The sequence below is a fragment of the Hippocampus bargibanti genome, linkage group LG15, assembly GCF_051943395.1.
Source record: "Hippocampus bargibanti isolate YZ-2025 linkage group LG15, ASM5194339v1, whole genome shotgun sequence".
Taxonomy (NCBI): domain Eukaryota; kingdom Metazoa; phylum Chordata; class Actinopteri; order Syngnathiformes; family Syngnathidae; genus Hippocampus; species Hippocampus bargibanti.
In genome coordinates, this window is record NC_142748.1 from 2,890,791 (window position 1) to 2,907,563 (window position 16,773).

General features: G+C 37.4%; 1 protein-coding gene across 1 annotated transcript in view; it reads left to right on the forward strand.

The window, feature by feature from the left end:
- Positions 1 to 16,773, forward strand: part of dnah9 (dynein, axonemal, heavy chain 9) — a 163,534-nt gene that overhangs the window by 23,072 nt on the left and 123,689 nt on the right. Inside the window, exons 17-29 of the mRNA XM_089015298.1 lie at positions 404 to 600; positions 671 to 933; positions 1,864 to 2,025; positions 3,055 to 3,277; positions 3,352 to 3,518; positions 6,093 to 6,236; positions 7,726 to 7,885; positions 9,309 to 9,464; positions 9,542 to 9,674; positions 9,771 to 10,048; positions 10,344 to 10,474; positions 10,615 to 10,741; positions 15,465 to 15,617. Of these exons, the coding sequence (XP_088871424.1) occupies positions 404 to 600; positions 671 to 933; positions 1,864 to 2,025; positions 3,055 to 3,277; positions 3,352 to 3,518; positions 6,093 to 6,236; positions 7,726 to 7,885; positions 9,309 to 9,464; positions 9,542 to 9,674; positions 9,771 to 10,048; positions 10,344 to 10,474; positions 10,615 to 10,741; positions 15,465 to 15,617 (2,294 nt within the window). The remainder of the gene's footprint in view (positions 1 to 403; positions 601 to 670; positions 934 to 1,863; positions 2,026 to 3,054; positions 3,278 to 3,351; positions 3,519 to 6,092; positions 6,237 to 7,725; positions 7,886 to 9,308; positions 9,465 to 9,541; positions 9,675 to 9,770; positions 10,049 to 10,343; positions 10,475 to 10,614; positions 10,742 to 15,464; positions 15,618 to 16,773) is intronic.

The window sequence follows — 16,773 nt, forward strand, 5'->3', positions numbered from 1 at the left end:
GGTTTTATTGTTATGTGCTGTGTTCTATTGTTTTTATTGTAAAGTGTCCTTGGGTGTTTTGAAAGGCGCTTGAAATAAAATGTATTATTATTATTACTAAAATCTGAGCCAAAATTTCATATTTTTGGATGTCAACCACAAAAGTCATTATTCTTGACTTCAGATTTGAAAACGAGTTATTCATTAATTTGCTGTGTGCTCTATATGTAATATTTGAAGGGATTTAAACATTCTAATAGGTTCCCCAAATTCATAACGGCCCTCCAGAGGAAGCCATAACTACAATGTGACCCGCGGCAAAAAATGACTTTGACACCCCTGTCATAATGGCTCATCAGAATGTTTCTCTATTTGTTTTATAATTCAAAGCAAAGCGTTACATTTATTCTTGTTGTGTCATCAGATGAAAAACAAGCCACGGTGCCCCTCTTTGAGGCCCAACTCATCCTGGAAGTTCCTAATATGGTGTTTACACCATCTTTGGAGTTTGGAGAAAGTGAAAACTTCTTTGACCTGGTTGAGAGTCTTATCAGCGATGTGTTCAGAGTGTCTACATTGGTGCCTCGCCTTTCTCAGCACATTTCTTTTCCCCACTACCAGGTATTGACATCTCAGCAATGTTGTCAGCGTTTCTTTTTTTGCCCAATCTCCATATTTTATCTTCTCACAGGCTGACATGGAAAACATGGCAGATTTAACAGAGATGCGTCTTGTCCTGATGGAACGCGTGCAGAGCGTCGTGGCGACTTGCCGCGCTTTCCGCAATTCAATGGAACGCTACAGTTACCTTTATACAGATGACAGGAAGGAGTTCCTGCGCCAGTTCCTCCGTTACAGCCGTGTTCTTACCATCCAAGAGATACAGGCTCAAGATGAAAATTGCATCCCAGAGAAGCCACCCACATTAATTCAATTTCAACAGCAAGTGGATAGGTGAGTGCATGTTTGTGAATCATTTTACCATTAATAGTTTACTTTACACTGTAGATGTATTGTCATCCCAAACCCGTTTCATCTAATTACATAATGATTTTACCGTACTATGAAGAACAAATGTGTGAAAAATCAGTTAATGACATCAAAATTGCAATTAATATAAAAGTAGACTTTGGCTCTGTCTTGTGGTGTCTTTGAGAATGTCCGAAAAAAAAAAACACAATAACCAAATACAGTAAAGTCTCGTTATATCGATATTCTCGGGAGTCAGAAAAAATATTGATATAACCGGACTATCGATATATCTGATCCTGCGGCATGTAAATTTTCTCCTTGCGTTCATAGAAATAGTACTGTAATAAGCAGTACTATCGATATAACCGATATCGATATAACGAGACTTTACTGTATTAACTTATTCACTGTCATTCCCGCATTTGTTTGTTTTTTTTTTTTCTTCATTATTGGGTGCCGATAAAACGCTGATTATGGCCTCTGGCAAGTTTTTTCTCTTTTCCACAAGGAAATGGTGCCCATCTCCTTTTTTTTGCATGTCAGCGCTTTGTTCCAGCTTCAGCTGTTGTTAAAGTGGCATGAAAATCAATATTTATGAACTGTATTGTATTTTGTACAGCCGCCCCCATTTCAAGCTCATATAACTCCAGACCCATGTGATTTAGGAATTAACTCTTTTTTTCTGATGAAAGAAGAGAGTCAAATGTTTCTAACGCTGTATTGAATGTTTATGTTGTCCTAAAACTCAATATTCTGTGGGTCCTGGAATTCAAGTGACAATGAGAAAAAACATTCTATTGGAGTGGACACAGAATAATAATTAGTAATACTTATTAATAATAATTGTTTCAAAATTCAACCCAAACGGTCAAACGACGAGATTGAATCGTTTACATTTTTATTGTGATTTAGGTTTGAGAAGATCTATGAGGAGGTGCAGAATCTAGAAGCGGTCCATGTGTTCCACGGCTGGATGCGTGTCAATGGCCGTAACATGAAGACTGCCCTTTGTGACATCATCAAAAAATGGAGTTTCATGTTCAAACAGCACCTTATCGATCATTTAACCAACAGGTGGCGAGCCGTCGAATGTCAAATTAAAAAATGAGACATTGATGATGATATAACCTTTATTCGGCTCACATTGGAGAAATTCCTCATTGACAGTACCAAAGTTATGAAAGGAAGATAAAATGAAAAAGAATACGTAGAAAAACAAAATCTAGGAGCTGCTGCAAAGGCATGACTTTGTCATTACGTGTATACTTCCATTGCATGTTGCACTGAAACTATTAATCATACATAAATAAATAAATAGATACATAGATAAATAAATAGATAAATAAATACAGTAAAGTCTCGTTATATCTATATTCAAGGGAGTCCGAAAAAATATCAATATAACCGGGATATATATATATGTTTGCATGTAATTTTCCGTTCGTGCATAGAAATATATATATATATATATATATATCGATATAACGAGACTTTACTGTACATAAATATATATATACAAATATGTAAATATATATCTATATAAAGATAACAATCCTGTGAGTGTAAAGTGACCTTGAGAGTTTTGATTGATTTGATGTATTATTGGATTATTATTATTATTATTATTATTATTATTATTATTATTATTATTGTTGTTATTGCTATCATTGCTATTGTTGTTATTAGATAAATAAATAAATATTTTAGATTAATAAATATATACATACATAAATACATAAATGCATATAGAACTACATAAATAAACAAATCAGAATCAGAATCATCTTTATTGCCAAGTATGTAGGACACACAAGGAATTTGTTTCCGGTAGAACACGCTGCACTAGTATCGTTGTCAAAAAAACTGCTAAGTGGCACTATACAGTTCCATTTTGGCTACTGTTGAAAATGAACAAAGTAATGAATAAATAAATACATAAATACACAAACACATAAACAAGTAAATGAATTAATGAATGAATAAATGCATAAATGTTTATGTGCATACATACAACATATAAATAGAATGTGAATGAGAATGAATGAATGAATGAATGAATGTCCAAAGATTGCCGTTTCATCATGATTGCAATCTATTTGATAGTCTTTCGGGTCTTGAGAGTTTCATCATCACGGCTGAAACTGGCCTGGGCCAGCGAATTGAGGAAGGAGACTATGAAACCCTGGTGGGAGTTCTGGGCCACCTGCTGGCTGTTAAAGAGAGACAGAGCACAACCGATGTCATGTTCGAACCTCTGCAGCAAACCTTTACTTTGCTGAAGGAGTACGAGCAGGAACTTCCTGATGTTGTCCATAAGCAGTTAGAAGTAAGGATCTGTCATATTATCACATCCAATAAATTCATTATTCATATTATCAACGATGTATGTCCGTCTTTCAGGAGTTGCCGGAAAAATGGACCAATGTGAAAAAGAAAGCCACGCTAGTCAAACAGCAAGTGGCGCCTCTGCAGGCAGTCGAGATGGCGAGCTTGCGAAGAAAGTGCGCTTCGTTCGACGTGGAGCAACACACTTTCAGGGAGATTTTTCGCCACGAGGGGCCCTTCAGGTGACAAAGGATTGCTTTTATTAAAAAAATAATAATTATACAGTAAAGTCTCGTTATATCGATATTCAAGGGAGCCCGAGAAAATATCGATATAACCGGGACTATCGATATATCTGACCCTGTTTGCATGTAATTTTCTCTGTGCGTGCATAGAAATAGTATCGATATAACCGGGACTATCGATATATCCGATATCGATATAACGAGACTTTACTGTACTCGAGAATTCATCTTGAACTCAAAACAACAACAAAAAAACTAAATAACAAATAATGTGACAAAAGACAGTCTTCAATCTAAGCACTCCCAGCACCCGCTTTGTTGCATGAAGCAGTTCTAGATGAAAAAGGAGAGGAAAAGCGTTATTTTCACCTGTGGATCAGGGCTGTCATGGTGAAATGTGCACGTCTGCTACAAGCTAAATGTCGGAAGCAAACACAAAGCTGAAGCGTCCAATGCCATAAAGAGATTGTCTCACATCCCCTGTCCCACGTAAATCTGCTTCAATTCCAAGCCCCGACCGTTCCTCATACGCATCGGCGCTCTGCATTGACACTCCTTTCTTCTCATCGCATTTATGTTCGATAAGTGTTTCCTGCTGTCAATCAACCGTGACTGAGATAGTCCGATACCAAATCCTGAAGCCAATAGTGATCACATCGATCAATATTTTTTTTTACCAATTTCAATAAAAGTAATTTCAACAGTTGACTAATATGTTTTCTTTGGATTAATCACATTTGTAATCACTTTTATACCAAAAAAACATTATTTCAAATGGACAGTGTACTTGATCATGTATTTTTCCACATGAATCGTCCGATCACAATTTGTCACTTATTGATCTGAAAACCAACAAATATTATAATCAGTGGTATTATAATTTAACAATTATACACCGTGATCCCTTGTTTGTTTAAAGGACAACCGACACCATTTTTTGTTTCCTAACTGACATCAGAAAAACGTGTTAGAGCATCTAAAATACCCAAAACACGCAGGCTGGTATTTTTAGTCAAATGCAAAACACCAATAAAAATGAGTTAAAGTGTCCCAAAACTACTTCAAAATGTCCCTAGAAATTGCGAGTTTCAGAAGGTCCCGCCTCCTTGTTCGTGATGTCACGCCAGGACGTCATTCGGAGAAGATGCTTTCTTGTTACTCATCCAGTATGAATATGATTCAAATACAGTAAAGTCTCGTTATATCGATATCGGATATATCGATAGTCCCGGTTATATCGATACTATTTCTATGCACGCACGGAGAAAATTACATGCAAACAGGGTCGGATATATCGATAGTCCCGGTTATATCGATATTTTTTCGGACTCCCTTGAATATCGATATAACGAGACTTTACTGTAGTTCTGAAGAGGAAAGCATAAATGTTTGCAATCAATTAAATAAGTACTTGCATATCAATTCGCGCTATCAAGACTCCAATGTAGTGTCCCAGAAAATGCACAAGATGGCGCCCAAGCTCTGTTGGAAATAGGCTGATTTGTCTTCTGGGAATTTGTGTCAACTAGAATCAAATAATAGTTTTGGTGCAACACACAACGATTCACCATCGCGTTATTGACATGGATCAACATGAAATTTTCGGACCAAACAAAGTACCCAAAATGCATTGTGTTTCGCTTTCTCGGTCAGGGGCGTTCCAGACGTGACGTCATGTCAGGCATCGTCATCAACTCGAAAACAAGACTTCCTGAATATTCAGCGCGAGTCTTAAAACGTAAAATATAGCTATATGCGGTGGAATCTTTATAAAATACACTCAGTAGAAGTCATTTGAAGTGATTTTACAAATTACGGACACAACTCTTCCGGAGGCGTCAGTTCTGTGGATTAAAAAAGAAACAGATTGGTGCACAAAAAAACGCCACTAATAATGAACAATTCAGATATACAGTAAAGTCTCGTTATATCGATATTCAAGGGAGTCCGAAAAAATATCGATATAACCGGGACTATCGATATATCCGACCCTGTTTGCATGTAATTTTCTCCGTGCGTGCATAGAAATAGTATCGATATAACCGGGACTATCGATATATCCGATATCGATATAACGAGACTTTACTGTATTCGATATCCGTCTGCATTTGTGACATGATGACGTGGGACATACAAAATGTGATGTTTTACTAAAATATGAAGGTGTTATATATGGTAATGTTCATGGTTTCATTAGTCAGTTTTAGTAAATGCATTGCCATATCATTGCACGAATGTCACCTTTCTCTGTGTTCTCACTCATATCGGACTATCCTGAGGCTCTCAGATCTGACAAGGCTAATTGAATCTTACAATAATGACAAGTAATTCTTTGGTTCAAGGCGCTGGCGCCTCATCCGTAATCGCTAATTGCCTCATTAGTTATGTGTGTAATTAATCTCCTCATAACGCAGCGATTAGATCCCATTGATGTTTCGGAAATCCTTTTCTAATTTGTAGTTTGCAATTTGCGATGTATAAAAGCCAGGTTGTGCGCGCAATCACCAAAGCTGTTGTTATCGAAAGGAGATCTCCATCAGGGTTAATATGAAACCGTTTGCATTCATTCAGATTCGACAGCAAGAATCCTCACCAGATGTTAGACACGTTTCACCGGCAGATCCAGGAACAAGAGGCAGTGATGGACTCTCTGGTGAAATCCGCCAGCTTGTTTGAGGTGACCGTCTCTGAATACAAACAGCTTCGCCAATGCAGGTAAAAGACCGCCATGGGAACAACAAAAATACAGTAAAGTCTCGTTATATCGATATCGGATATATCGATAGTCCCGGTTATATCGATACTATTTCTATGCACGCACGGAGAAAATTACATGCAAACAGGGTCGGATATATCGATAGTCCCGGTTATATCGATATTTTTTCGGACTCCCTTGAATATCGATATAACGAGACTTTACTGTAATATGCTAAATACATAAAAAGCACCATTCAATCACATATCACACTAACAAGCAATCAACTCCTTCACTCATTCATTTATTCGGGAATTTAAAAGCATGACGTAGAGCGCCATTCCCGGATTTGTTTGGATTTTGGGGTGGGGGTGCCGATAAAGCGTTGGTCAGAGCCCTGGCAGTGTGAGGGGGCAGCATTTGCCTTTTGTCCATGTTAGTGCTTTGTAACAGCTTCAGCTAATGTTAAAGTGCTGTAGAAAAATCAATATGTAAGTATTGTATTGTATTTTGTACAGTCGGCCCCATTTCAAGCTCAGATAACTCCAGACCCATATAATTTAGGAATTAACTTTTTTTTCTTCTGATTAAATAAGACGTATTACTCTGAATTGAATGTTTCTGTAGTCCTAAACCTCAATATTCTGTGAATACTGCAATTTGAGTGAAAATGACAAAAACCCTGGCACTGGAGTAGACAAATTTTGGCACATCATCTGGCAGTCAATGTGTTAAAATGTCATAAATCAATCAATATGTACAGTATGTATTGTATTTTGTACAGCCGCCCCAATTTCAAGCTCAGATAAACTCCAGACCCATGTAACTTAGGAATTAACTTTTTTTTCCTGATGAAAGAACAAAGTCAGAAAAAAAACAACAAAAACATTTAATGCAATTCACATATTTATTTGGGAATTGAAAACACTGGATGTATATTTAAATCGAGAATTTGTTTGAGATTTTTTTTTCATGCTTGGGTGCCGATAAAGCACTTGGCCAGCTTTGTTCCAGCTTCAGCTGTTGTTAATGCGGTATATAAATCAATAAGTACGTATTGTATGCTGTACAGCTGCCAACATTTCAAGCTCCAGACCCATATTACTTGGGAATTAACTTTTTCTTCTATAGTCTAAAGTTTCTTATAATTACAGTAAAGTCTCGTTATATCGATATCGTATATATCGATAGTCCCGGTTATATCGATACTATTTCTATGCACGTACGGAGAAAATTACATGCAAACAGGGTCGGATATATCGATAGTCCCGGTTATATTGATATTTTTTCGGACTCCCTTGAATATCGATATAACGAGACTTTACTGTAATTGAATGTTTATGTAGTCATAAAACTCAATATCCTGTGCAATTTGAGTGAAAATGACAAAAGCCCTGGCAGTGGAGTTGACACATTTTCAGTGACTGATTAAAATCAGTGATCCTTTTTTTTAATATTCATACTTTGAATACGGTTGATTTCACTTTATCTGCTGTCATACTTCCCGAGGCGTGAGGTGGGCCTGCTGAAGGAGCTGTGGGACATGATCACCGTTGTGGAATCCAGCATGGCGGAATGGAAAACGACTCCCTGGATGGACATTGATGTGGAAGACATGGAGGTGGAGTGCAAACGCTTCTCTAAAGATATTCGAGGGATGGATAAGGAGGTGAGGCGAGACTAATCGGATTGGTTAATGTAACCTAAAGGTGTGAAAATGGACGACCTGCTCAACGTGTAAAAGCGAGCAATTTCCTATCACCCATACTGACCAAATACACTTGATGGCCATTTTATGTGGCTCGCAAAAGCAAATCATGTGCGTCCTCTTGTTAAAATCAGTACCGGAATGTTAAATTATTACGTGCAATATAAGTGGAGATTGCGAAATAATTTTGTTGCCCTGTTCACACTCACTTGGACAATAATTGAACAAAACTCTATTCCTTGACTGATTTCAAAAGTAGTGATCTATTAATTTGTTGTGAACAAGTAATCAATTTTTGGTTTCACTATCATAATGCCCCCCCCCCAGCCCCTCCATAAAAAGCGACATAACTCCAAATTGGCAGACAACTAACATATCAGAATCAGAATCAGAATCAGAAAACCTTTATTCGTCCCACAATGGGGAAATTTGCATATGTCATATGTTTGACACCCCTGATTTACATTATTTAAAATTACATTTGTCCTTTTGAGAAAAAAAAAGAAGAAAAAAGAATGCTGAGGCTGCATACAAATAAAACAGTTCTTCACTGTTTCGGGCAGTATGATGATGATGACGATGATGATGATGATGATGATGGTTATTATTAATAATAATAATAATAATAATAATACATTTCATTATAAGCGCCTTTCAAAACACTCGAGGACACTTTACAGTCACAGGATATTTATTTTTTCTGCTGCCAGCATTATTATTATTATTATTATTATTATTATTATTATTATTATTATTACAGTAAAGTCTCGTTATATCGATATCGGATATATCGATAGTCCCGGTTATATCGATACTATTTCTATGCACGCACGGAGAAAATTACATGCAAACAGGGTTGGATATATCGATAGTCCCGGTTATATCGATATTTTTTCGGACTCCCTTGAATATCGATATAACGAGACTTTACTGTATATGAAAAATGTTTGAAATTACACCATTCATTGCGGGTGCGCCTTATATATCGGAAAACGGAGTACATCAACCAAAAAAAAAGCCAAATACAGTCTTTCTCAGCAATGTGCCAACCGAACCATTGTTTTTTTTTTCTTACACTTAAAATGTTTTAGAAAAAAATAGGGAGATATACATTGTAAATGTAATTATGCAGTCAGCGTAGTTATTTCAATTCAACCCCAAGCATCACAACGACAAAATAACTGTGATAGGACCGACCCCCTGTATTGGTCGTTAGTCAGTCTCAGTGCTCACAAAGTCACACTAATGGTCTTTAATGATACAACGTCACTAGAAGGGCAAAATAAATAATATTGCCCTTCACACAGATGATCAATAAACACGAGCATTTGATGTTTAGTTGGTAGCTACTATGAGTTGAATTAAGCAATGGTGATACTTTTAGATTAGAGCATGGGATGCCTTTGCCGGTTTGGACAACAGGGTAAAGAACCTCCTCGTTTCCCTGCGGGCGGTCGCAGAACTACAGAATCCAGCCATACGAGTCAGGCACTGGCATCAGTTAATGGCGGCGACTGGAGTTCGTTTCAATGTGGACCAGGTTTGTGATCCAATCTCTTTCACGGTGTGTTTGTGCAATGTTTTGTGAATGCCTTGGTTCTTGGGTATTGTGCACAGGAAACCACTCTTGCCGATCTGTTGCAACTAAACCTGCATTGTTTTGAAGAGGAGGTGAGAGGGATCGTAGACAAGGCCGTGAAAGAGATGGCAATGGAGAAAGTTCTCTCGGAGCTCAATTCCACATGGACAGGTCCAACTTAAATTTCCGCTGTGGGCCTTTTAGCTTGCTTTCCAAAGTATTTCTTCAATTTACATGCCCTACCGAACCCCCCTAATCTATTCACAGGTATGCAGTTCCAATACGAACCCCACCATCGGACCCAAATCCCCCTGCTGAGTTCAGATGAGGAGCTTATCGAGACATTGGAAGACAACCAAGTCCAGCTGCAGAATCTCATTTCTTCCAAGTACATTGCCCACTTCTTGGATGAAGTTTCATCTTGGCAAACGAAGCTGTCCGTGGCCGACTCTGTCATCTCCATCTGGTTTGAGGTGCAACGCACGTGGACACACCTGGAAAGCATCTTCATTGGCTCAGAGGACATTCGGTCACAGCTACCGGAGGTGACCAAGAGATTCTCCTCTTGTCTTTTCACGGTTTATTCAACGGCGAGTCTCGATACATCACCTTGGCTTTTGTCTTCGACACGTAAACCGAGATAAAGTCATCACGGTGGCTTACAACCAACAATCCATTCATAGTTTTAGAGCCGCACTTACTCAACTTTGAATCACTCCCATGACATCAAGGCTGAGCCTTTACGCAGATGTTTATTATTATATGTTTTAATTCTCCCCCCTCTCTCACGTGGAAAACTAAATCCCTTGGCGGGCGTTCCCTTGTGGAATTTTCTTGCAGGACTCTAAGCGTTTCGAAGGGATTGATGCCGATTTCAAAGAATTGGCTGACTCGGTGCATCAAACGCCCAATGTTGTTGAAGCCACCAATAAACCAGGTCTGTTCAACAAACTGGAGAACATCCAGTGCAGGTGAGGGTGAAGTCAATTTAAGGTGTGTGCACCCCCCCCCTAACCTCCCATTCCCACCCCACCTGTTTTTAATGTGTATGAGGTTCTCACGTGAATGCACAAACCACTTCTTACTCTGCACATTGTGTTTGCCTTCACAGGCTGTCCCTTTGTGAAAAGGCTCTGGCAGATTATCTGGACATTAAGCGACTAGCTTTCCCTCGATTTTACTTCATCTCTTCCGCCGATCTCTTGGACATTCTTTCAAATGGCACCAATCCACACCAGGTGGTTACATTGTGATTTAGTTATTATTATTTCTTGGCACATTTCACAAGTTTTCAATGGGGAAAAAAGCCTTTTAGATTTACGTCTGACCTGAAACTGAAATCAAAAACATAAGCAAGGAAGTCAAACAGTAATCTCACCAAAAAAATAAATAAATAGAGAATTATGTCATAGCTGTTTTCTCTTACTCCAAACCCAAATTCCATAAAAGTAGGGGCTGCGTAAAACCTCAATCCAAATGCAATAGAACAATTTTCAAATCATTTAAAACCTATATTCAGTCACTCACATTCAGAAGACATTAAACTTCCCAACTTTTAACTCATTCTCTGCCATGTCAATAATTGAAAAGTGTGACATGGAGCGCCATTCCCATTTTTTTTTTCGGGTTTTGTTTTTTCTTGCGGTTGTGCCGATAAAGCGCTCATCAGAACTCTGGCAATGTTTTTACCCTCAATGTACAAGTACACACATTTCAAGCTCAAATCACATATAACTTAATTAATAACAATAATAATAATAATAACAATAATAATAATAATTAACTCTTTTTCTGGTGAAAGAACAGAGTCTAGGGTTCCTTACATTGAATTGAATGTTGATGTAGTCCTAAAACTCAACATTCTGTGGGTCTTGCAATTTTAGTGAAAATGACAAAAACCCTGGCACTGGAGTGGACACAGATTATTGCTCATTATTATTATTATTAAGTATTATTATTATTATTATTATTATTATTATTATTATTATTATGAGTAGTAGTAGCAGCAGTAGGAGTAGTAATAGTATTAGTAATAGTAGTAATACAAACGGAGATGCAACGCATGTAGACAGACAATATCACAATACTAAGTCACCCACAGAAAAACGTATCCTGTGACTGTAAAGTGACCTTGAGTTTTGAGAGGCATGTATAAATGAAATGTATTATTATTATTATTATTATTATTATTATTATTATTATTATTATTATTATTATTATTATTATTAAAGTGCTATATAAATTGGATTGGATTGGATAAGCCTTTATTAGTCTCACAGTGGAGAAATTTACATTTCACAGCAGCAAAGTGATGAAATCAATAACTCCAGCCCCACATAACTTAGGAATTAACTCTTTTTTTTCCAGATGAAAGAAGATAGTCTAAGCTTTCTTACGCTGAATTACATGTTTATGTCGTCCTAATACTCAACATTCTGTGGGTCCTGCAATTTGAGTGAAAATGACAAAAACCCTGGCACTGAGGTGGACACATTTTTGCACATTGTCTGGCAGTGAATGAGTTAATGTAACGCAATGCATATTCACATTTTTATTGATGAGCTTGAAGCTATTAATAGTCTTGTCACATCTAACCTATGATATTACCGAACATGGACATTTGAGTCTGCCCTCATAATGAATAATCACCAGCATTTGCAGTTGAAGTGCACACACATGACGGCATAGCGAGCTGCCTGAGAATAGAAATGCAAAAGTCTTGATGCATAGCGGTGAGGTGCTGTTTAGGGGGCAATTAAAAGCGAAAAGAAGAATCTTGACTTGAGTTTCATGAGAGTAGGGAGCAAGTGCAATAAATAGAGCCAGCTCTGCAGTGCCACATCTGCCTTTCAGTGTTTTTGGCAAGCAAATTTAACTCTTTTTAATCAAATGTTGTTTGTACACCGTAAATTACGGTGTTCAAAATGTATCATAATTTGAATTGGGGTTTGTCATGATATAGTATTACTAGAATTAAAATGTTTATGGCATCCTGCCCTGTTGTAGCAGCTCCATATCGCAAATGTTGGTTGGTGTGCATTTTATCTTTCGGTGAAACAAGTCATCACCATCGGGGAAATATATTTTTATCATGCGAAGACGCTCTCATACTATATATTCAAGCCCAGCTTCTGAGTTGGCCACCTTCTTGCCCGAGTGCATGTCGAGCTTCGGCGAGGATTTCCCCTAGAGCTTTGAGTGAGATGAACAAAGTCACTGGGATGCAAAGCCCACATAAAAGAGCAAGTATTCTGCTTGAATTACTGTTATGTGGAAAGTGAAGTTTTTACCAACTACAGTGGATGAGCATAACACAGTGAGAAGCCAATGCGATGTCTCATACCTGACTGACAGGTGACGTTAATGTCCCAACCTGATTTCAAAATGGCGCAATTGAAACAATATGAGATGTGAGGGTATATTTTGCAAACACGACTTGGTATTAAACTACAAGCTATGGAAATGATGTCCAATATATCCACCAATTGAATTCTATTCTATCATTATGACTGTGTACATTCTACCATCTGTTCCAAAGGCACCGCAGTGTGATACAATTCATGCAGCCGTTGCCAGGTGACAGAGGACCCAGATGCTCTCATCATTATCATCATCATTTCCATTATTTTAGTCACTACAGTTTAGACACAAGGCTGCCCACTTTCCACTAGTATGTCCAGTAAATGGTTAAACACGGACATGCTATATGCAGAATCCAGGTTTTATGCAGAGAAAAAGCACCAAAGATGTCATTGTAGTCCTTAATATTCTGATCAAGTCGGAAAGCGCCTCAGAGTTGTTATTAAACAATTTAGACATGTCCAAGTCCTGTATGGGAACATGAAGATGATGAGGTGTGTTGCTAGAGTGACAGAAGACTTCAAGATGGAGGTGGGATTGCCCTGAGATGCTTCTTGTTTGCAAACGGTGATGGACAGATTGATATTTGAGCTCAGACAGGAGTCTTCTTTGGCTTTGTTTAAAGATGACATTGTACTCTGCACTTGGAATCAGGACCAGGCGGATTGAAGCTTGAAGAGGTGGAGTTATGGATTGCATTGGCTAGGAAAGAAAGTTTGCGATACAATAGATGTGTGTGAATAAACGAGTGGGCAGTGGAATGGCGAGGTTACAAAGAGTGGAGCTGTAGGAGGTCTGTCTGTCAAGTCTTCAAAGTAATGGGGAGTGTGAAAGAAAGGTTACGGCAGACTGTATGGAGGAGAGGGAGAGATGGTGAAGTATCCAAAGCGGAGAGTAAAAAAAAAAACTATTTCCTATGCTGTACATAATTGTAAACAATCATAATTCCTCTTTGTGTCATTATGCACAATATTAACATCAGTATAGTACTTCTCGCTTGTCAATATGAGCAAATAATAATGTGAACAAATATAATTGCAGCAATCATTTCGGTATGACTAATTCTCATCTGAGTGAGAGGCGGGGTACACCATGAACACCCATTCACAGTCACATTGGATGTACCTTTATTTGTCTCGCAGTGGAGAAGTGTACATTTCACAGCAGCAAAGTTGTGAAAGGAAAAGGAAAGAAAGAAGGAGAAAAAGAAAATACAGGAGCTGCTGCATTCATACCGACTGGGATTTTCAACTTTTCAATAAATAAATAATTACACAAATAAAAAAAATAAATAAACACATAAATAAAGGCATACATACATACATACATACATAAACACACATAAATACATAAATAAATACACACATAAATACATAAATAAATACACACATAAATACATAAATAAATACACACATAAATACATAAATACACACATAAATAAATAAATAAATAAATAAATAAATAAATAAATAAACACACATAAATAAATAAATAAATAAACACAAATAAATAAATAAATAAATAAATAAATAAATAAATAAATAACCACACACATAAATAAATAAACACACACACAAATACATGGATGCATGAATAAAGGGATGGATGAATGAATAAATGAATACATGAGTACATATATTAATAAACGAATGAATGGATAAATGAATAAATAAATGAATGAATACATAAATGAAAACATGAACTAGAACTGCTTCATGGTACAGCAAGTCCTGAAGAATTGGATTGGATTGGATTGGATATGCCTTTATTAGTCTCACAGTGGAGAAATTTACATTTCACAGCAGCAGAAAAGTGATGAAAGGAATGAAAGACTCTGTGTCTTTGTGTTGTCATATTTGTTATTTTTTCATTTTTTTTTTTTTTCACAAGATGGCGGCGCGTGAAAACGCAGCGGCTCCCCTCTCCCGGCAAATTGGCGTTTTCATGTTTATGTTTGTTAAAGTAATTATAAGTGCCTTGCATGCTGGGTCCGAGAGGACAGTAATTTCATCTGTGCTGTATGTCATGCATATTAGCATATTTGATAATAAAGCTGACTTTGACTTTGATGAATAAAGACATAAATACACATATAAAGAAATAAGTACATAATAAATAGACACAAATAAAGACAAAAAGGCATGAATAAATACATAAATAAAGAAATAAATAGATAAATACAGCTAAATAGACAAATAGACAGATAGATATACACATAGTTAGAGACATGAATAAATGACTGAATAAATACTTCCTAACCTTTGACCTTGATTCACCTGGCACAATGACATATTTTTGCACAAGAATTTTCCATTGTTTCAGCTTTACAGTTTCTCAGCAGCGTTCCATCAACTTACTGTAGTGCCGAAAGCTTCCACACAGGGACGATGTTGTTCATGGTTTTGCAGTTGTCATTCTACACTCTGTCAAGACATTCCTCCTGTCCAGTCGAAACTCAACTCTAAACATTTTTTTTTTCTTAAAATCTGCCTGAAAGCAAACAACACAACTTTTCATTTGTAAAATAAGATGAAACATTTGCAAGACTTGAAACCTTATCTCTACCATGCCCTTAGCTTATGCTGTCTGATATTTTTTCAGGTCCAAAGGCATCTGTCCAAGCTATTTGACAGCATGGCAAAACTGCGGTTCCAAACAGATGAAAAGGGGACACCTTCTAAGAAAGCTCTGGGCATGTATAGCAAAGAAGAAGAGTACGTCCCTTTTAATCAACCATGCGACTGCTCCGGACAGGTATAATCGAATTCTAATGTTGTTTTCGTGTCTTATAAATTGCTTTGAGGGCGAGTTAAAATTTGATTAGTCAATTACTACGCAATCGCTGGAGCTGTAAATGAATAATAAATGTGAAAAACTGTCCAATGCGCAAATACACACACACACGCACACCTGCATTTTTGCGATTTGATCTTCTCCTAAATCAATCTATTAGACCACATGTGTCAAAGTCAAGGCCCGCGGGCCAAATCCGGCCCGCCACATCATTTTTTTCGGCCCGCGAAAGCAAATCAAACGTGTTAAATTCCATGATGATTGCTAAAATCTGAGCCAACATTTCATATTTTTGGATGTCAACCACAATAAAAGTCATTATTCTTGACTTCAGATTTGAAAACGAGTTAGTCATTAATTTGCTGTGTGCTCGAGAGGAAACCATAACTACAATGTGGCCCGCGACAAAAAATGACTTTGACACCCCTGTATTAGACGAACACTGATTTATAGGTTGGGATTTTTTTTTTTTTTTTTTGGTTGGGGGGGATTTTGGGACATATAGTATGTCAGCATTTACAGTGCAGGATGGAAAAATACAAACTAAGGAGTACTCAATGGAGTCAGCCAACCCAGGGGTCCAATCAATGTCATGAGACTGGTGGTGTTGATTTGATGTCTCGCCTTATTTAAAACACACACGCACACAGTGTCTATCCATTGCCCATTCCTGGCACCAAAAAAACAAAAAAATCTTATAATCTGTAATTAAAAAGTACATGACGCTGTAAAAAGATGATGAAATTATCTCTTAAAACTCTGCCTCCCACCGTGCTACTGGCAATCTTTTGTGCGGACGAATCTAACCAAGGTTGAGTTGTTTGAAAGGCTTCTACATTGCTTTGTGTGAAACTAAAAAGGCACGTCACACCAATAGAAAAACCTCATCCCAAACTGTAAAGCATGATGGAGGAGCCTTGCGGTTTGGAACTGTTTTGCCGCCCTTGGGTCTGTTGTCATTGATGAGAAAAATGAATTATCAAGTTTATCAAAGCATTTTGCGGGAGAACATAGGACCATCTGTCTGCCAATGAAAGCTTTAACAGAAGATGAGTGATGCAACAGAACAGCGGCCCAAAGGACAAATGGGAATCTGGCGAATGTCCTCAACGGAAGA